Source organism: Halichoeres trimaculatus, unplaced genomic scaffold, assembly GCF_033239565.1.
Source record: "Halichoeres trimaculatus isolate MK-OKI-2021-1 unplaced genomic scaffold, fHalTri1.1 fHalTri1_scaffold_8, whole genome shotgun sequence".
NCBI classification, from domain to species: Eukaryota; Metazoa; Chordata; class Actinopteri; order Labriformes; family Labridae; genus Halichoeres; species Halichoeres trimaculatus.
The window spans coordinates 27231956-27253335 of record NW_027437186.1 but is presented as its reverse complement, the minus strand read 5'-3'; the positions used below and the strand labels follow the sequence as shown (position 1 = coordinate 27253335).

Genomic DNA, 21380 nt, shown 5'->3' with positions numbered 1-21380 from the left:
AGTTATTTTGGGTGGTGGTATGTCCCTCTTTGCTTTTTATATTTGTAAACAAGAACAAAAATCTCTAACCTTTGAAACCTTGATTATGCAAGCATAATCTTGAGCAAATCATTTCTCACTTGCCGATGCCTTCAGATCAACTCATAATTATCTTGGATCTTTGTCTCAGTCAAAACTAGCCTTTAAAAAGGGGGGTATTGTGCTTATTCAAGTCATTATTCAGCCCCTTGGGTGTCTCAGTAGTGTATCAGGATTTACAGCTCATGAAGGTCTTGAGTATTTTCTCCCTGGTAGAAAAGCTTTATTTCAGCCTCTGCTTGAAGCACTTTCTTTTAGCTGCTGTCTCTTTAAGGGCCCCCACTCCACAAACTCCCTCCTCTCTGATTGGCCAACGTGTTAGAGGCTCACCCCTCCTACATGTCAAAAAACAGTTAAGAGATCCTTATGTGATGACCTCATAATTTCAGCTTGTCTGAAGATCTGATGCTATTTTTAGAACTGGACATTTGGATCAGATTCAGGGATTTTTGCAACATACGAAACTGTAGGGGTTTGAATATCTGCACACATTTTGTCTAAACATCCAGCATTGTGACTTTGTATTCATATTTGACTGAACTCTGGAAAGAGATGCGTGGTACTAGATGATGTGCTTCTTTCTTTGCTCTTGTTTGGATTCACATCACTGGACCAAAGTGTCCATTTTGTCCTTTTGTGTGAAGAACAAACGACAGTGCTTATAAAGATCTGCCACTAAGCCTGAGCTCAGACTGTCGGCGAGCGCCTGAGGAGGATATTAAACAGGTTTCCTTATTTGTGAATCATTTATCCATCTGCAGCGCTGCCCCCTTGGATGTTTACTCTGCCCTAAAGTAACAGCAGGATGGCTGTGATTGAAATACAAGCCTGGATTACAGCCATCACACTCCAAATGAACATGTCGTCTCTGGCTGTAGATCGGTCTAGTTTCTGTTATAACCCCGGTAAATGAAAGAACAAGGTCAGATAATGTCATTGAGGAGCAGGAAACCTTTATCTTGTACACAATACTTTATCAAAGAATCACATATAAAAACACACTTCTTCAGAAGAAAGCTCTAACTCTGATTTCATCCTCTTTCATTGGTTGCTCTAAATCTGACATGTTAAAGCCTTCAACTCCAAAGAACATTCGAGCAACAGAAAAAACACACCACAGCACACAGACCCTTAGATTAAAGATTAGAATGCAACACACACAAGTCAAAAAATAGATCCTCTAGACTCTGCCAGGTTTTTTTTAGCACGATTAGAAAAAATACACAGTTCACCCAACGTTTCAAGGAAGTCTCCACTGGTGCTTGTACTGTGACAGCTTTGGGTTCACTCTACATCTCACTGGGCGCATGCAGCGTCCCGTGTGCCGTCAGAAGAGATCGTTTCTTCCACATGAGCATTCACGTGTCCTAAGAGGTGTGGGATGTTGTGCCCTGACGGCGTCCACAGGGTCACATCCACACAGATGTTGTGAGGATGCACCTCGGCGCTCTGTCATGTGTGTTCACAAGTTGTCATCTCGGGGAGGGGTGTCTGGTCCTGCATGACCACCTGCGGGGGGGTGGGTGCAGGGCGAGCATGGGCCACCGAGTTCTTTTGCAGCTCCACCCCAAAGGCGGGAGACGCGTTCTGCAACTGTCTCCTGTATTGCACGAAGCTGCAGGTCTTTAAGATGATAGCCAGCACGTTCTTCCCTATCAGGATCCCAGACACCCGGTTGTCCCTGTAGAGGATCATGTTCCCGCCACGGATGAAGAGCGTGATGATGTTGATGGTGACGAGGCTAAGGATGGGGTACAGGAGCATCTTGTGGGGCACGATGTTGATGCCCTGCATGCTGATCTCGCTCAGGGACACGCAGGGCAGCACCAGCAGGAGGATGTAGCAGTAGAAGAACATCAGGCCCTCGGCCCACAGAGGGAGACCCTTCTTCTGGGGCTCCCACAGATTGGCCTGAATGTCCAGGATGTCCAGGAGGTCGACCACCACCCAGAAGAGGCGGTTACGAATCTCCTCACGCTTCTTGAAGGCTCGCACATACTCCATGTGGTCGATGGCGACAAGCACGACAAAGAGCACAGGAATGCAAATGGACAACAGCAACGTCAGTGCTTTCCTCGCAAGGGCATCCAGACTCTTCCGGTCAGCTTTGTAGTTCTGATACACAAAGTAGACTTTGATCTCCAACACGAAGATGTAGAGGAACCACAGGATCATGGCATAGCCTCGTTTGGCCGTGCGGACCTCAGCGCCCACCCACACTGCCACGTAGCGCAGCACAATGAGGAAGCAGATGTCCCCGACCATCACCATGATACAGATGCCAATCTTGCGTGGACCGTGGTTCTGCTCCACCAGGTAGGCATCGATCAGCGCCATGCTGCTCATGATGAGGATGGTGGAGAGGCACACATGGGGCTTGTTGGTGGGAGGTGGAGGGACCATCCTTACTGAGGTCAAGAGGGGGAGGAGGAGTGCTGAAGAGGGGGCTCAGTTAGTCCAGAGAGGGGGGGGGATCAGATCGAGCTGCTAGACAGCGGTGCTCCCCTCCATCACTTCTCTTTTGGCCACGATCCAGGACACATTAATGGGATTCACACGCTTCACTTCAATCAATCTCGGCTTGCACCCGAGCCACCTGCCGGGCAGACAGCACCCCTCATTTAGCAAACAATGTTCATTGGCTAATTGTCTGTAAACACACAGGTCTGTGATTGTATGATTAACAAATGTCTGAGCATGTGTCTGACATTTGCACCCGGGTTAATAATTCTTTAAGATAAATCAACGAGTTCTGTTTAAAAGAGAGGAAAAGCCATTCGAGTTAAATCCTTCAGAGATTAAAATCCAGCTGAATACTCACTCCTGTCCCTTTTTGTACTTTATCCCAACGACTGTCAGCGAGCGATCATCCATGAGACTGCACCGAGAGATCACAAAGCCCATCTGTAATCCACAGGAGGCGAGAGGAGAGAACACACGGGATCCTCTCCTCTTCTGATAAATCCAGCAGCAGCTCGGGATCTGTTTCTCTCTCTTCTCTGCGAGCAAAAAGAGAAATCCCAAAATATAGCTGTCATAATCCACTCAGGCTGAATCAGATGGGATTCTGTGCTGTGTGTGAACTCCACAATAAAAGTTATTTTTCACGAGAAATCTCCTCTGTTGGTCCTGCTTGAAAGAGAATTTCATATCCAGAAGTTTGCATCCACAATCCATGCAGGGAGAGATGTAGATTGAGTCAGTTTGCAGAAGAAGGAGAAGGAGGTGGAGGGTTGTAATGAATCTTTTAGTCGCAGCGTGTCTGAATGTCCTTCCCCACTTAGCACCGTGTGTGTGTGTCAGCATGCATGTGTGTTGAAGGTTTCTCCACGCTTGCTTGTCGCGGTAAAATGCTGCCCCCCTGGCGAGACTTGGGCTGCTGCACCGTTTTTTTTCTGCCCCCGTCTCCCACTCCAGCAGCTCCTGACAGGGACACCAGGATCAGCAGCCAGTGGATTCCCTGCTCTCCACTCAGCAACGCTCTGCCAGCACCACCGGCGCCGCGATACTCCAACACCGCCTGTTTCTGCGCACTCCTCAAACCCTTACTGTGCAAAGTCGAGAGACGCTCCTGTGGCGCGCACTCTCACACTCACACACACACACACTCACTCGTGGGGTTTCACTTGTGTCTCGCAGCGTCCTCTTCCCCCTCTTCTGCTCAAGTAAAGGCACTTGCTGTATGGAGGTGACGCTCGGCAGACCACAGCTGCAGAGCCAGGCTGAGAGAAAAGAGGTAGAGAGAGAGACTGAACACTTTTCCAGGGGGGAGGAGAGAGGCGGGAGCAAGGGGGAGGGAAGAGGAGCCAGCCTTTTGCAGCTCAGCTGAATGCACAACTTCTTTTTCTCTCTCTTCTTTCACGATTTGTGATGTGCTGATATCCTGTCTTTCTGTCTCACTTTCTTTATTGTGCATTTTTTATTTCCTTCAATCTGGATGGGGGTGCATGAAGGAAAAGTGATCCAGAAAAAAGAGAGGAGTAGGAGGAGAGATGCTCTCCAGTATGACATGAAGTGAGCCAGTCACCCAGCAGGCTGTGCGTCTGCAGTCTGGGGAGACATGGTGTGCGTGTGTGTGTGTGTGTGTGTTTGTGTGTGTGTGTTTGCCCTGACAGAGAGCCTTTCTATTGATCTCCTGACAGGGCAGTGAATCAGGAGCCTGAGATGGGACTGTAGACCAGGAGAGATGGAGGGGAGATGGAGAAAAAAGCGAGCAGAGGTGGGACTGAACGTCAGGGGGACGGTTTGATCCCTAGAGGCGTAATAAAGCTGCGCTCACGGAGATGCAGAGCACAGGACAGTGGAGCGGTCGGTGTTTGCTCTGCTGTGCAGTACGCTAACACCAGCAGCTCTGTTTATCCAGCTGGGCCAATTAGCGATAATCCCCCCTCAGAGGAACCAAACTGCTTCCATTACTACACTTTTTATGAAGCCAGTCAGTGCTCGCTTCATGAATTGTCCTCATGGAGGAGTCTGAACTACTGCTTTTTAGAGCGCCTCACTGTGGGACGACAACTAAATCTGATTGCAATCAACCGTCAGGTTCCTGCAGCTCTGAATGGAGCGCTTACTGATTTAGCAGCTGTGGATCAGCTGACAGCAGCCATCATTACATTTTATGACTCCTCTCATGACTTCATCGTGGAGGCAGACGCAGAATTCATGCCGCTCCTCTTTCACCGAGCCGCTGTCTTATTGACTATTTCCTCTGGATATATTGAACCTAATTGAGCTGTGATGAGTTGAGTGATGAATAACCTCCTCCTCTGCAGATCGTGAATCAGTGTTTCCTGCACTTTTCAAACTTTTTGACAGTTTTTATCGAACGGAATGACACCAGCTGACGTTTTAATGAAACAAGAACAGCAGTGGTGAAATCTGGATCCTATTAGCGCTTACACCATTTAGCTCAGCCAAGCATTTATTTCTTTTAATTTCAATGGTTTCAGTTTACAGTTACTGTAAAACTCTAAATTGAGTATCTCATAAAATTAGATTATTATATAAGATCAGTAAATAAGCTATCGATCCAGAATTGTAAGCCTTCTGCAGCCTTTAGCTTCCTGTGGTAACATAGAGGTCATTTTAGCAGCCTTTGGTACTTCTGGCGCTGTGGGCAGGCACTGACCTGCAAACCCTAACCTTTCAACATATAAATTTAGTCAATAAAGCCTTAAATTTTCCTTAAAAACAGAAATATGTTGCAACTGTAATATTCAGCTTATGTTGTTTTTATTGAAATAAATAAACTAAACAATATGAAAACAACAAAAATATGCCAATGAAAAAAAAAACATACACAAAAAAGTTGCACATGGTGCATGTGTCCTGGATGAAAAAGTGAGACAGTTGTTTGTGCAGATGTTTTGATAAACAGTTTCAAAAAAGTTTGTGAACCCTTTGGAACTACCTGTATCTCTTTATTCATTGTCACAACAACTGACAAACAGTCTGATTCAACTAAAACTACACAAAGAGAGCAGTTCATTGCAGACATCCCAGTTTGGTAATGTTGCTGCCAACCAGTCATAAGATTCAAGGGTTTGCATCCTTTTTCCAGCCTACACTGTGAATTTTTCCACCGTGTGCTGAATAAAAATGTAAACATATTGTTTAACTATTATTAGCTTGAAGGGACTGTGAGGACTTTTTGGGTGATCTTAAAAAAGCCTCCCTTCTGACCACTTAATTAGGTACACCAGTCCAACTGCTTGTCAAAGCAAATTTGGAACCAGCCAATCACATGGCAGCAACTCAATGCATTTAGGCATGAAGACATGGTCAAGACGATCTGCTGCAGTTCAAACGGAGCATCAGAATGGAGAAGAAAGGTGATTTAAGTGACTTTGAACGTGGCATGGTTGTTGGTGCCAGACGGACTGGTCCAAGTATTTCAGAAACTGCTGATCTACTGGGATTTTCACGCACAGCCATCTCTAAGGTTTACAAAGAATGGTCCCCAAAAGAGAAAATATCCAGTGAGTGGGCAAAATGCCTTGTTGATGCCAGAGGAGAATGGCAAGACTGGTTGGAGCTGATAGAAAGGAAACAATTACTCAAATAACCACTTGTTATTTGAGTATCAACCGAGGTCTGCAGAAGAGCATCTCTGAACGCACAACTCGTCCAACCTTGAGGCAGATGTGGCTACAGCAGCAGAAGACCACACGGGGTGCCACTCCTGTCAGCTAAGAACAGGAAACTGAGGCTACAATTTGCACAGGCTCACCAAAATTGGACAATAGAAGATTGGGAAAACGTTGCCTGGTCTGATGAGTCTGGATTTCTGCTGCCACATTTGGATGGTAGGGTCAGAATTTGGCATCAGCAACATGAAAGCATGGATCCATCCTGCCTTGTATTCTGCTAACGGTTCAGGCTACTGGTGATGGTGTAATGGTATGGGGGTATTTTCTTGGCACAATTTGGGCCCCTTAGTACCAATTAAGCATTGTAAAAACACCACAGCCCACCTGAGTATAGTTGCTGACCACGTCCGTCCCTTTATGAGCACAGTCATCTTCTGATGGCTACTTCCAGCAGGATAACGCTCCATGTCATAAAGCTGGAATCATCTCAGACTGGTTTCTTCAAAATGACAATGAGTTCACTGTACTCAAATGGCCTCCACAGTCCCCAGATCTCAATCCAATAGAGCACCTTTGGGATGTGGTGGAACAGGAGAATCTCATCATGGATGTTCAGCCGACAAATCTGCAGCAACTGTGTGATGCTGTCATGTCAATATGGACCAAACTCTCTGAGGAATGTTTCCAGTACCTTGTTGAATCTATGCCACCAAGGATTAAGCCACTTCTGAAGGCAATAGGGGGTCCAACACGGTACTCGAAAGGTGTACCTAATAAAGTGGCCGGTGAGTGTATGCCGCTATTTCTCTGGTTTGGTCAGGGGTCTTTTTAATAAAACCAAGCAAATGAAACAAATGTTTCAATTTCTTTCGAAAGTGAAACATTTGTTTCATTTGCTTGGTTTTATTTCAAATTTGACTTTATTAGTTTATACTTTGGGTTAATGTGGGCTTTTACTGGGACCAGGGAAACTAATTTCGTTCCACCTCATGTTTTACATGCGTGAAATAACAACAAAGCTCCTTGAATCTTTGAATCCTTGAATCCTTAGATGATAAGCAGTTCAGTTTTCAACTCAAGGACACTTCAGGATGTGACAATGGGAGCATGGATTTAACCCTACAATGGAGAGGTAGCCCACTCTACTTCTACTACTACACACACAAAGACACATCTATTGAACTTTTAAAGCAGTTCAGCCTCTAATAGATAAATGGATAACTTGTTTATAAACCATCATTGACCTTGTGCTTAAATTTCGCTCTTGCTGTGAAGTTTTTTTCAGGTGTAAAGAAGCCAGTGCGCCTCTTATCTGTGATCCAGGACTTTGATATTTGTCATTCCTCTCACACCTCATCCTCTTATCTTAAATTCATCTCTTTGCTAAAATGCATTTTATGATATACACACACTGAGTTTGAACGAGCAGTTAACCTGGACTCTTTGAATCACATCTGCCAATAATCTTATTTACAGGCGCTCAACATTTCCCCTTTTGTCTCCTCTCTCTCTGCGTTTATAATTCATGAGCGCAGCAGTAATCAAATCCCTCTTTCTTTAGCTTATTGTCTCTTTTTGACGAAGCTGATTGATGCCCAAGTTTATGGGTTTTTACTGGAGGAGTGTGTCAAACTTCTCTGTCCTGATTAATGTAATTATCCTGACATAACACAGAGCCGTGTTTCATGATTTATGGGATGTGGTCCAGCAGGAGTGTGTTTCCATCCTCTTCTGCCCTCTCTGCTTCGTCCATCAGGCGGGCTGCCCTTGGCTCCTGCACAGACACACTGCATCATCAGCTGCAGGCAGGCCGACACACAACAGATAACACGCTCTGTGACATAAAGCATCTGAAGAAAACAATCACAGGACGCAGAGATATGAAGCCTTTGCCGCTGCTATCTCACCCCCGGGTCTGGAGTGCTGGTGCAAGTGGTTCTTTTTTCAAGAAATCAAACGTTAGAGTCCATCTCCCTGCCTTTAAATGTGGTATTTTGCCTTTATGCAAATATTTGAGCACTCTTCCTTGAAGCACACTCCTATTTCAGAAATGTTCCCTTGACAACAGAGCCGCCGCTGCAGCTTGAGAAACATGTTTCTTCATCTTGTCAGAAAAGATACGATGGGGGAATTCGGCACTGCAAGCTGCACCTTGAACTCAGCTTAAATAAGGCATGAAGATGCGTTTTCTAATCATGACTGTGGGAGTAAAAACAGACCATGCTTTATGCTCATGAAGAGAATCAGGCTTTAAAAAGCTCTTTGGCTGATTGTGATCATGATTCATCCTCTCTTGGATGTGCTGACTGTCAAAGCACCTCTCAGACCACATGGAACATGCTTCCTGTGTTCTTCTTTACAGTCAACAAGCTTTCTCTGTGTTTGTGCCGGAAACCTCCTAGGTTTTTGTGGAGGAGAAGTTCTTTACGCACTTGATCCAGCATAATGCAGCGTTAACATGTCCCCCTCCTGAGAGGATGTTCACAAACGTGTGAGTGCTACAGGAAGTGTCATTATTACATACTATACAGGTCTGCGCAGCATTCAGTCCATCTCTGAATTAAATCATGTTAAAGCATTGCTGTTACTAGACAGAAGTCTTAGTATTTCAGGTCTGAGTGATAATGTTTTTCAAAAAAGTGGCAGCATTATGAGAAAAAAAGTAACAATTTATGAGCGTGAAGTAGTAATTTTATGGGATAAAATTCATTCTGTTACTTAAATACAGTCATAATATTACAAAGCTCAAGTTTCAGAATGCCAGAATGTGGCATGAATAAAAGTCTTCATGTAACAAGAGTGAAAGTCAGATTTTCTAGTGAATAAATGTTACAAGAACAAAAAAAAAAAAAATGGCGAGTGAATTAAAGATGCTATGAGAGGGATCTGTTTTACTGTGACTGCCCCACCTCCTTCTGGCTCAGAGTCTCACGCACACCGTCGTGAAGATGTGACTTCTAACCAGGCGTGTGGGGTTTTTTTTGGAACAAGTCTCCTTTGTTCATGACAACTGTTTACTGGATACGACAATGAGGTTAGCTTTGTAGCGTTGTTTTTTGACACGTAAAAACAGGCTAACTTAAGTTTGTACCGTACGTCAGTAGCTGGTTACGACAGCCTGGTACTACAACGTATCCGTAGGCTCATGTATCAACAAGCAAACTATAAGTTCGTACAGAAGTTAAGTAGCCATAAATATGTAGCACTACTGACACCCGGTGCTGTGAGACATGTTCGTAATGCGTAGCGTTAGTGAATCCTGGTTATGTCCTGTCAGCGCTCATCTACCTAGCAGAGCTAACCTAACTCTTCGTTTCATTGATAGACTTTCAAGTTTGAACAGACCACTGCAGAATAACTGCTGCATGTGGTTTGGATTGAACATTATCACAAACAGTTTAGCTTGTGTTTTAGCCTTCAGCTCGCTGCTAAATTAATCACAGAAATCATTTTCAAGCAGAGAAAAACACAGATCTGTCTTCTCCTTACTTAACTTTGTCAGCCAGTGTGGTGTTGTCATTGAGACTTGGACATGCTGTAAATCAATTTGGTCCTGCTTGACCCGATAGGGAAGCTACAGAGTCACATTTTAAAATGACCTATATTGATATTGATATATATTGATATATATTGATAGTCTAATTTCAAGTGTGGATTACGATCAGGCATATATCTGTACGGGAGGCTTTTTTAAGATCACTTTAAAACTCCTCACAGCCCCTTTAAAGTCAAAATGCCATGTTATTACAAGAATAGGACCTGGAATGTTAGGAGAGCAAAATTTGGGATTTTAGGTGAATTATAATTGGAGTGTTTTAAGAACAAAAGTCAGACTGTTACGTGAATAAGATTTTAAATTTTACGTGAACACAAGTCTTTATGTTACAAAATTAAAGTCAGAATTTTGAGTGAAAAATAGTTGGAATGGTACAAGAACAAAAGTTACAATTTCACAAGAATAATATTTGGAATGTCAGACAACAATAGTCATAGTTTTAAGAAAACAAAAGTTGGAATGTTATCAGAAAAATAATATTGTTTCGAGACTACACTGTCGTGTTTTGAGATGAAAAACGTTATATTACTTGAATAGCATAATGTTTTTTTTTTTTTTTTTTTTAAATCTTTATAAGAGATCTAATTCTAATGTTACAGGATTAAACTCTAAGGATTTTGTAATTACAGTCCTAATGCAACATAAATAAGTTGTAATTATAAGTAGTAATGTTACAAGAACAGAGTTGAAGTACTTTAAAAACAAAGTGTTACTATGATGAAGTTCCTAACCCACCTTTGAATCCTTGGCCCCAGTTTGATAGCACCTAGAAAAATTTAAGGTGGAACTTTTTTCTTCTTGTTACGTCCTGATTTGATGTTGTGGATCAATGAAGCCACCTTAAATGTCAAAGTAAATGGCAAAATTGGTCTATGTAAGTTTAAATGAGATAATTCAAACTCACATTTTCTTCTTTTTGCTCACTCCTAGAAAAAGAACCTTTCCAGAAGTGCAGCATCATAAATCTGCATATCACAGAGCTCGTTCACTGCATTAAAGAGTTCCTGTTTGCTGTAGTCTGATGTGTGGTCTTTTATCCCAATTTCCTGCTGCTATCTTTGCCAGGATTCCCAGGGGAAAGAGGTTTAGTTCCTCTGTGGAAAATAAAGGTTAAACTAAAAGAGAAAGCCTTCAAAAAATCCTCGTACATATGATTGAAACTGCTGCTGTTAGTGGAAAATAAGGAGACAGGCATGAGCATTAATTGCTTTGGTTTGACGGGTAAGATTCAGTGTCAGCAAGTTGTGAGAACATCAGGGAATTTTCATCACCAGAAACAATTTGTACGTGAAGCATAACAGAGGAAATAGGACACATAAATCACATTAGCTGTAACCCCGAGTCTGCCATCGATTACCTGCAGCAAAACAAATGGGAGCGTTAAGGCTTCCCATCCTCAAACATCACCATCAGGCCTCGAACCACCAAACTGGGATCATGAGGACGGGCTAAGCCGCTCCCCAAGGGGCTATTAGATCAGAGGGGGCGGGGAGGTCATCCACCCCCTCACCGCCCAGCAGGAGGAGGTGCAGGTTATTTCAGCCTGTATTGGGGATATTTAACTGAGAAGAAGGTCATTTCTGTGCCGTGTTACATTACATCAGGTCCGAAGAGTTGTCAGCAGCTTTTTAAAGAGGATTCACGACTACAAAGCAGACCTGCTGTATTTGCATTTGATTGATCTGGTTCAGAGTCCCATGTGGGTGGGCTGAACAGCACAGTGAGGAGAATGATTGCCACATTTTTACCACCGTGTGAAAACCAGATAAGAGACATTTTGATATACATTTATGCATTCGCAACCCATCCACATGGAGCAAAACAAACAGCAGCTCAGGATTATTTGCACTTTAACATTTCCCTTTAAAAACATCAAACATAAAGTTGGAGTGATGCTGTTATATAACATAACAAGGCGGTTCTTATGGCTCCCCAAATGGTACCTCACACAGGAAACAGAGTGAGTAACGCAGCCCAGGATCACCGCTCATAAGCACACATTTGTTTTTATATAAGCTCCCCCCGGTGAGAGAGCAGGAGGGGGCAACGCTAAAACACATCCATCCACAGCTCTTAATACCTGTTAGACTGATACACACCTCCGGACGTGTGAGACAAAATGCATTTATTATTGTTGAGGTAATATTTCCCCTGCAGCCCGTCTGACACAAAGACCTTCAGGAGAGAAAAAGCAGCAGATATAACTGATGAATGTGACGTTGGAGGGTTTATGTTGGCTTCATTGAGCCAGTTTAATCCAAACTGTGGTTAAATAAAGGACGTAAGCACCATGACGAGACCAACTGCTCTGCTGCCCAGCAAAATGTTGACTTTCTCAGAGCCAGAGGTGACGATACTTAACAACAGAGAGGATCCAGGGTTAACAAACTTAAATTTATCATCTTGTTATTTTGGACTGACTTTTTAGAGGCTGTAACATGCTCAAAAGTCATGGGTTATGGGGTGCAGATGGCCAACCAGTTTAGATTCTGTCATAAGGTTTGCCCTTGAGAGGGTGATCCCTGATTTGAATCTATCTTGTGGCCTTTTCCCCACCTGAGCAACTGTCTGGTTGCTCTGTCATCTACTGCAATCATCCAGCTGCTCAGAGTCATGCTAACGTGAACGTGAAAAGAAAAAACCCATTAAGACCTAAATCTGGTTAAATAACCCCACAAGCTGCTCTTGGTACAGTTAAGTTTATATTCTCTGACACACTCTTGAGCTGTAACCATAGACTGTAAAAAAAATGGATGTCATCTTGCTCGACTCGAAGTGAGGTTGCCACAAAAACTGCTCCCCCTGGTGGCTCTCTGCAGTATAGGTCAAAAAATCCATCTCCCCAGTCATTCCAGATGGGCTGTGGTCAAACTTTAAAAAATTAATACACCTAGTAGAAATGTTTCTCACATCCAATTGTTGTGGTGATTTGAAGATATTATTTGGTTGCTTTGTATTCAGGTCCTCTTTTTTTCTTAAAAGTTCAGTTTTTAATAGATAAAAGAGATTTAAAAAAAGAGGCTTTATGCAACGTTTAACGATGATTGACAGCTGCTCGTGTACATTTTCAGGGATTGTAAGAAGAGATTAGACTAAAGAATTTTTTTTTGTTTTTTGTCACTAGTCTCCACTTAAATTCTCTGGGAGTTCATCACAGTCTTTACTGTGCAGATTCTTGCTGCACAACGGCTGCCAATGGCGGCGCCTGTGACGGGGGTATTATGGCTTCAAAACCATTCAATGGTAAATGGCGCAGCTACGCTGTCCACTCTATATACAGTCAATGGCTGTAACATCCAGCTGATGATGCCTCCCAATCTGCTCCTCCCATTGGTTATTCCATCAGAGGCTGTTCAACCAAGAATTGTAGAGTTTAACATTTTTAATATTTACAGTTCTAGACCAAATAGTTACACTGGTGCCACGTCTCCTAGATTTTAACCCCTTGATGCCTGTTATTGCAAATTTGTGACATACCCTGTCAGGTCTTGATGCAGCTGAAATGACTTTTGTATCTCATCATTACCTGTTGATTCATATTCTACACACACCAAAAGTTGTATCAGTTCCACTATGTCACAATATATTGGCCAGGGGATGAACTTATCACGTTTGTATAAAAATATACCCAAAATTTACAATATATATAATATATTAGTTTGACATCTGTCCGAATGCAAAAACACATAAAAACAATGTATTTTTGTAATTATCAATTAATTCAGGCATTAAGAGGTTAAGGCAGGCATATCAGGCCCCAAATCTGTCCCAAAACCAGAAAGTGTAAGGCCAGAATCATCCTTTCTTCATACGATGTAGGGGTGTCTGTCAGTGCTTGGTCCAGGGCCGGAGTCCAGTGAAATAAAACAGGGTGTCAGCAGTGAAAGCAGCATCAACTGTAACCTCTCCTTATGAATGACAAAACACTCGCACAGTAATGAGTCACATCCTCACTCTAACCATCATACTCTCAGGAGAAGAGCAGATGTGTCACCACCAGAGTGGCACTGTGATGATAATGCTTTGTCATCTTTGTCTTGGGAGCAGTTTAGTGCTTCCTTTCACTGACTCACAGCAAATTAGGGACAGCGAGTGTGGAAGAGGGGGTTTGTAAATCCTGATCGACGGCTAGATTCAAGGGAAAACAGAGCAGAGAGCGGGGTTTGAGTGCCAGGGAGGAAAGTAAATGTTGAATATCTGAACAATGAAATGGTTATCCCCACTCTACATTTCCTTTTTAAACATTTTTACACCCAGTTTAACTCTGAACATGTTCTTTGTCTTTTCGTACTCCTTGAGTTGAGAATTTCTGTTAATAAACTCAGAGATGGAGTTGAGTCACTTTGGGATGCTGTATTTCGATGAGCTAATTAAGCCACACATTCTCCTAAAAGGTTTTCTGGTGAACCTGTCGTAAGACATTTTTATTTACCTGCACTCTGTCTGAATGGAAAAGTCTCTGTGTGACTCTTTCGACAGAATTAATCAGGTTACAGGTTGTATTACTGATAAAAAAAACACACCTCCCTGCAGATGCTCTTGCTCCTGTAACTGCTGGACGGTGATTCGTCTGCAGCTTTATTGGACGTGAAATCACTGATGAATTTTGTGTTTGTGCAGCTTTCTCTCTGTGATTAATGGCACGTACATCCAATGTGATGAGGCCATTTTCCGTACAGATTATTTGCACGCTCCCCCGAGGTTCCTTTTGTAAACAGAAATGCACAGCATTAATTAAACTGTGCTCATTCACAACCAGAAAGAGACGATAGAAGTGCTTCCGTGTCAAGGTTATGTGCGGCTTAAGTCATTTTGCACGCAGCTCTTTCACTTATCAGATGTTTTCTTCGCACGATGCTGCAGAGCCTCGCGGGTTTTGTGTTATTTTTTATGCATGAGCTTCGAGGTGAGCACCACCATCAGATACAGCCGAAGCCCTGCAGCTATGAACATCCTGAGCTCCAAACGAGGCAGAAGAAGTTTGAGTGAGCATCAGGAACTTAATGTGTAAGCAGAAGCTGTATGCAAACGGATGATGAGCTCCATCTTGCATCATTATGTGTGTTCAGAGGGCGGCTGTGGACAAGAGGCTATTATAACGTTATTTTCACAGCGAACAGCAGCAGAGAACATCCGAGTAATGTGTTGTGTTTGTGTCTTTTCAAAGCAGCACGCTGGGCTGCTGCTGGAGCCGCTCGTGTGTTTCTGTGGCATGTTTCCCAACTTTCCTCTCAGGGGACCGGGCTAATTTAGGGAAGTAGTTTATAACAGGCAGAAACTGCACGGCCCCGACTCACCTTACCTCCTGAGGACGACTGCTTAGTTTGCTTAATGAGGCAGCAGCAGTGTGTGTTTGTGTGTGTGTGTGTGTGTGTGTGTGTGTGTGTGTGTGTGTGTGTGTGTGTGTGTGTGTGTGTGTGTGTGTGTGTGTGTGTGTGTTTGCAGGAGAGGTTAAACTTGATAAAATGAACTTTGCAGAGTCCACTGGAGAAACATTTTCCTGCACGCTGCCGCAGTTAAAGAAAAAATGTTTGAGCTGAAATGAGGCTTGGTGTTTACTGGAGAAGGTTTTTGTTTTTAGAAACTTTCTGGAGGAACTCTGGATTTTTTCTTTAAACAGAAACTTTGAAAATATTTATCATGAATTTTACTTCCAGTGATTTAAAAAATGAAAAGAAGTGATTCAATTTCAGGATTGGTCTGATCAGTGATGGATGAAAGACTGGATAAATGGATGGATAGATGAAAGGACAGCTAGCTGAATGAATAGATAGATGAATGACTGAAAAAATGAATGAATGAATGAATGAATGAATGAATGAATGAATGAATGAATGATAGTTCAATGAATGGATGAATTGATTGCAGGAAAGACTGAAAAATGGATGAGAAAAAACAAAGCGAGGGATGTAAGAATGGATAGATGGATAAACTGATGGATGGATGGATGGATTTGTTGCTGATGGAAGATAGATTGATAAACTTCCTGTCCCCAGAACCAAAGAAACCAAGAAGCATTTCTAAAAAAGTTTTTTTTTTGTCTTTTCATGTTTTCAGATGTTTCTTAAAGTCAATGAAATGATGTTTTTCACAAGGAGCAACATCCAGTTAGTAAGCATGCCACGCTGCTCAACCCGGATGAGGAGGGCTAGTCACAGGCTTTGATATGTCAGTCCACACCTTGTAGTTTCCACCTGTATACTTATAAAAAGGATTTTTGGGATTATACAGAATGTTGAACTTCTCCACTACCAAGATCAGCCTCTCTCCATCCATGGTGTCGTGATGCGTCCGGGACCCTCTGACCGACTGTTTCCCTGATGCACGTGCCTCCAGATGTGAAGTATTTATAACATATGGGGAAATTTACATAAGAGAGTTCGAGCATTGTGTTTTATTTTGAATCCTCCGGGGACTTCACACGGTGACTTCCTGTCTAGTGAATTTACAAGGTTTGGAAGCGGCCGCGCAGAGACCTGAAGCGTATTTCTCGCACGCTGGCGCTCTAGAAGTGCATGCAGTGGAATTTGCCTGATAGATTACAATGGAAGCTAAGTGCTCCGCAGTGCGTTTCAAGGGCCCTGCGCGGCGCGTGCTGTGGAATTTAGGGGTGAGGCTGGTTGCAGAAAGACTGGAAGTCACGTACACACCCAGCCATAAAAACTGAGTTTTAGGGCATTAAAAAGCATATTCACAGCCTGGTTCAAAAAACGGCTATAAGCTATAAAATATGGGTCTATAATGCTGATTTCACTCTCAGCACACACTGTACAGTGAGGTTTTTTTTTTCTAACTCGGCAGTTTAGAAGTTATGGGTTGTTTGATCGTCCAATCAGAGACACAGCCCAGGCCACGTGACTGGCCCTGTAGCTGTTTGAAAGGAAAGTCAGAGGTGGCATGATAGCAAATGTGGCTGCGTCCGCAGATTGGCTTCATCACATGTATCAGGAGCAGCAGCAGGGTGAAATAGGTAGGCTACGTCTATGTTTTATACAGTCTATGGTTTTTCATCAGTTTGGGAATGTTTCTGTCGCCCTGATACTTAGAGAAAAAGAATCAACTATCATTCTGAGAAATATTTTCACAGCATCGTCAGGGGAGTTAGAAAAAGAGAATGAGACAATGACTAAAGAAAAGAGTGTGTAAGAGGATTTATGTTTGAGTAATTATGAGACATGGTTTTTATTTAGTTTAAATGAAGGAAGTAGATTTATGGTTCAAAGGAAACAGAAATAAAAAGCTGGAGAGAGAAAGAGCAAGAGAGAGATGTAAACAATATTCAGAGGAAGAAGTCTGACCTCTCTCTGAGCTTTTTTCTTGTAGTCGTAAATTACCAACAATGCATGACGAAGGAACACCTAACGAATTTTCTTCTCCTATGAGGCTGTGGTTATTTAAATTCAACACTCAGGGAGCAGGGATGTTTTTTGTATTCAGAAAGGCGTTCTGTGGTCAGAGGTTTTACTTTTCCTCAGGAAATCAACAAAGTGTGACGCACCGTCCCTGTGTAAAGTCATTAAAACATCTCTGGTTGTCTGCGATACCAGACGTCTCTGATTCCAGCATTCCTGACAGCAACTCATCGTATCTGCGAGGAGGCGTTAGCGGTGTTTGTGTCCGTGTCTGCAGAGCTCTTCTAAGTCACAGCTCAGGGTAAACGGCCGCACTAATGTTGCACTGTGACTGACAGAGCCCATTAATCACGCTGTGTGTGGAGGATGGGTTTGTTTTATAATCGTTATAGCTTTTACCATTGTGCGTGTATTCTAAAATCCATGCACCACCGTAATGAGCTGGGGTAGAGGAGGGACATTAGCAAGGTTGTAAATCAACTCTGACTGACTGGAGACACAGGAATCTGTGGAGCATCGAGGTTATCAAGTTTATGGAGAGGAATTCGTCATTAGGAACGGCTTCAGGAGAGGGTTCAGCTCTTAATTAAAGAGCCAGTGTGAAATACTGAATTGATTAATTGTTTATAGTAAAGAAATGTGATGGTAATGAGATCAGAATGAGTCTGTTGCAGGGATGCAATGGGCTGTGAACTGATATGTAGGCCTACTTGTCTTGTTAGTGATGCTACCACTCATGCATAGCACATGTGAAGTTTTGACTGATGGCTCAGGAGTTTATCAATTAATTTGTATCTTATAGTGCAAAGTCAAAAGATCTGTGCCCATATTGCAGAAATAATCCTCTCAGTGAACTTCTTACCTCGCTTTAATCCTAGGAGGGTGATTGACGAGGACTGGGTCACATACTTCTATCTTACTGAGAAGGCGGGGTATAGGTATGACAAGCTTTACAACAAGCTGTGATTGGCTAATTAACAAAAGATAACGAGGAAGAAAACAACAAGGAAATCAATCTGGCCAGAATTTTCGTGTTATTTCTACTTGAAGAAGGGGCATTGCGTTGTTTTTGGTCTTTATTTGTCCCTCTTGTGTTGCTGTAGTTTGCATCTAAAAGAATTCCGTACTGTTCCGAGCAGCTAGTTTAAAAAGTAATGTGAGAGTTCAGCAAGATCTGCATGACAGTTGCTTAAAGAAGGAACATTATCCTTTTTTGTCTTTATTTTGTCCCTCTGGTGTCCTTGTAGAAGCTTTACATGATTTACAGCTCAAAAAAAATGTTTTCTTTGTGGTCTCCCGTTCCACAAACAGAGCACCGAGCTATGGGCAGAAAAGTTAGCAGGGCCTCATCATTTCAGCAGCCTTGTGAAGATCTGGTGCTGTTTTTTTTTTTTTTTTTTTTTTTTAGAATAGTACATTCTGATTAGTTTACAGACAGATCCAGGAATTTCCACAACATATGAACATGTAGCGGGTTAAAATCTGCTCACTCTGAACATCAAGTATGGTTAGTTTAAATCCATATTTAAAGTATAGAAAAGCAGAGTTACCCCGCTTTGAAGTTATGAGAACATTTCCTCTACTTCCCCTGATTTTTTTCTTCTTACGAGCTCATTAGTCCTTAGCTACACCATCAACAACTCATATCTTTGAATTTGTTGAATTTCACTAGCTGAGAGATTATGTCAAGGCTAAGGCAGAATGCTGTGGGTTATATGTCATCCCAAATTGATCCTGTGTGCATCATGTGAACAAACATCCTGTTCTCAGGTTGCAGTAAAGCTTTTAATCAAAGTGTTTTTCTTTTATTCAGAGTATAAGAGGAATGCTAACACAACAGCAATCATGTTTGTCTTTAGCTTGGCTTTAAAAACCTGAATATCCCTGCAAGCACATGTATCTTCACAGGGCCAGTCAAGTGCAATTGTGCCATTGCTTTATTTATTTGAGAGCAGCACCTCTCAACAGACAGCTGGAGAAGAGGGGTCAGCAAAGAGTGTAAGCTGCAGAGTAACGAAGAGGTGAATGAGTGAGGTGTATGATTATCTCTCAGTTGAGTTAAAACGGGGGATTTTAGAACAAAACTGCAAGTCATACCTCAAGCTTTGCTCTTTTAGACCTATATCCAAGGAAAACTGACACTAACCTGTAGAAATAAATCCCAATAAAGCTCAAAATCTGATCCATTTGGTGCCAGTTGTAATACAAACTCAAGAGGACTGAGGATAGACCCCTGAGGAACTCCACTGGCCTCTGTCTGGAAAGCTCACAATAATTATCAAACCTGTTAAGAGCAGCTGATCCACCAACATCCTTTTTGAGTGCTGCTTCTGCAGTGGCTCGAAAAGGTCGTGCAATGACAAATATCTCAAGAACTGGTTCAAGTCTACTTCTTCAAAAACTTTGCACTCAGGATGAAGGACAGGGTCTGTAATCCACAAGGGACTCCGTTTTCAGCACAGTAAAAGTTTTATTGTAATATTCAGCTTGTTCATGAAGTTCCAGCCCTCTTTTTTCTGCCTGACCCCACGTAAAACCATAAACAATGCCTCCTCAGTCATTTGTCTATAAATGTGTCAATCAGCAGCATCGTCAGGGCTGTTGCTGGACTGAATCATCGCCGCTCTCCCTGAAAGAACTTGTCAGTTTTTCAGACAACAAAGAACCATCTCTGCTCATGATTTGCTGTCATGCAGAAAAATAAGAGCCACTTTCCAGTGAGCTCCAGGAGGCTCAGTCCTGTGGAGCATTCAGAGATGTGCTGAACGCTCATGGCGCCTTGTTTTAGGGTTTAATATACCGTCACCCGAACTGTATGATGCATGAAACAGAAGCATCACTCTCATACCGCAAGAAGACGAGTCTCTGCTGAATGTCTCAAATACTACCTGGCTGCTGACTGACTCTTATTCCATTTTCTTTGACTCTTTCTTTGACACAGTGGGCATAAATATTTAAAGCTGGAGACAATCTGATGTGTTTTCTAAACCTAACAGTAAAATTAAAAAGGGAGTAAGGGAATTAGTTTTAACAAAGAAGTGTGCTCACAAAATTGCTTTGCAGCTTTTACTGAACTAATCTTTTGTTGGTAAACTCATAAACACTTTATTGGGAACAAAAACCAGTAAAAATATAAGCATAACTGGAGGCCAGTAAGAACACCATCTCTAAAACTGGGCTCCAGACAGCCAACCAAGTCTGTTGTCCGTTATCTCAGAGCAGAATTAACAAAAGGCTTTAATTACCAATAAACACAACAGCTGATGCTGATGGATCAATATAATGGGAAATGTGTTTATCTGCTACTGTTCCCAACCATTCAGGACAAAACAGGTATTCAGATCAAAATTACCATGTCCTGTCAGTCTTAACGTCCTGAAAACAACTTTAATTAACATTAAAAGAATGGACACAAAATTCACGCTGATCGCATTCACACTGATGGGGGAATTGGAGGAAACACTGATTAACACATGTCAGAGGTCCACAATTCATTTATTATAAAAATTAATAAAAAATTAAAAGAAATTAATTAAAAAAAGGGCAAACATCAAACTCTTTAGTTGGATGTATAAATAAACTGAAAAACAGGAAGTTAGCTAAATGAGCAGATTGACAAGGGGATTCATTTATTGATAGTCATTAAATTAATGAAAAGATGGATAGAAGAGTGAAAGAAAAGATGGTAAGCTGGGTAAACAAGAAGGATGGATCAATGAAAAAAAGAATTCATTCATTGAGGATGGTTGCAGCAGGAATAAATAAATGAGTAAATGATTGAATGAATGAATGAATGGCTGGATGGATGGATGGATGGATGGATGGATGGATGGATGGATGGATGGATGGATGGATGGATGGATTGATGGATGGATGGATGGATTAAAGGCAAGTAGCTGGAAAGAATGAATGAATGAATGAATTAAAGGCAAGTAGCTGGAATGAATGAATGGATGATGATAGTTTAAAGGCATGTAGCTGGAATAAATTAATGAATGAACGAACGAACAAATGAATGATGGATGGATGGATGGATTAAAGGCAAGTAGCTGGAATGAATGAATGAATGAACGAACGAACGAATGAATGATGGATGGATGGATGGATGGATGGATGGATGGATGGATTAAAGGCAAGTAGCTGGAATGAATGAATGAATGAATGAATGAAGGATGGATGGATGGATGGATGGATGGATGGATGGATGAATAAATGGATGTTTGATTCTGTGGATGTATGAACTAATGACTAGACAGTTATCAAGATGAATAGATAATAATAAATGAATGGATGGAAATGATAAAT

The 21380-nt window shown here is 42.2% G+C and overlaps 1 protein-coding gene across 2 annotated transcripts in view; it reads right to left on the bottom strand.

The window, feature by feature from the left end:
- Positions 1 to 997: 997 nt before the first annotated feature.
- Positions 998 to 21380, bottom strand: part of LOC141795611 (transmembrane protein 121) — a 110276-nt gene continuing 89893 nt past the window's right edge. The window contains exons 3-4 of one of the 2 annotated variants that reach the window (XM_074676566.1): positions 2900 to 3800; positions 998 to 2674 (exon numbers count right to left, since the gene is read on the bottom strand). In XM_074676566.1, the coding sequence (XP_074532667.1) occupies positions 1531 to 2481 (951 nt within the window). In that variant the 5' untranslated portion in view covers positions 2482 to 2674; positions 2900 to 3800 and the 3' untranslated portion in view covers positions 998 to 1530. Of the gene's footprint in view, positions 3801 to 21380 lie in introns of both variants that reach the window. The other variant, XM_074676564.1, reaches the window with a different exon arrangement.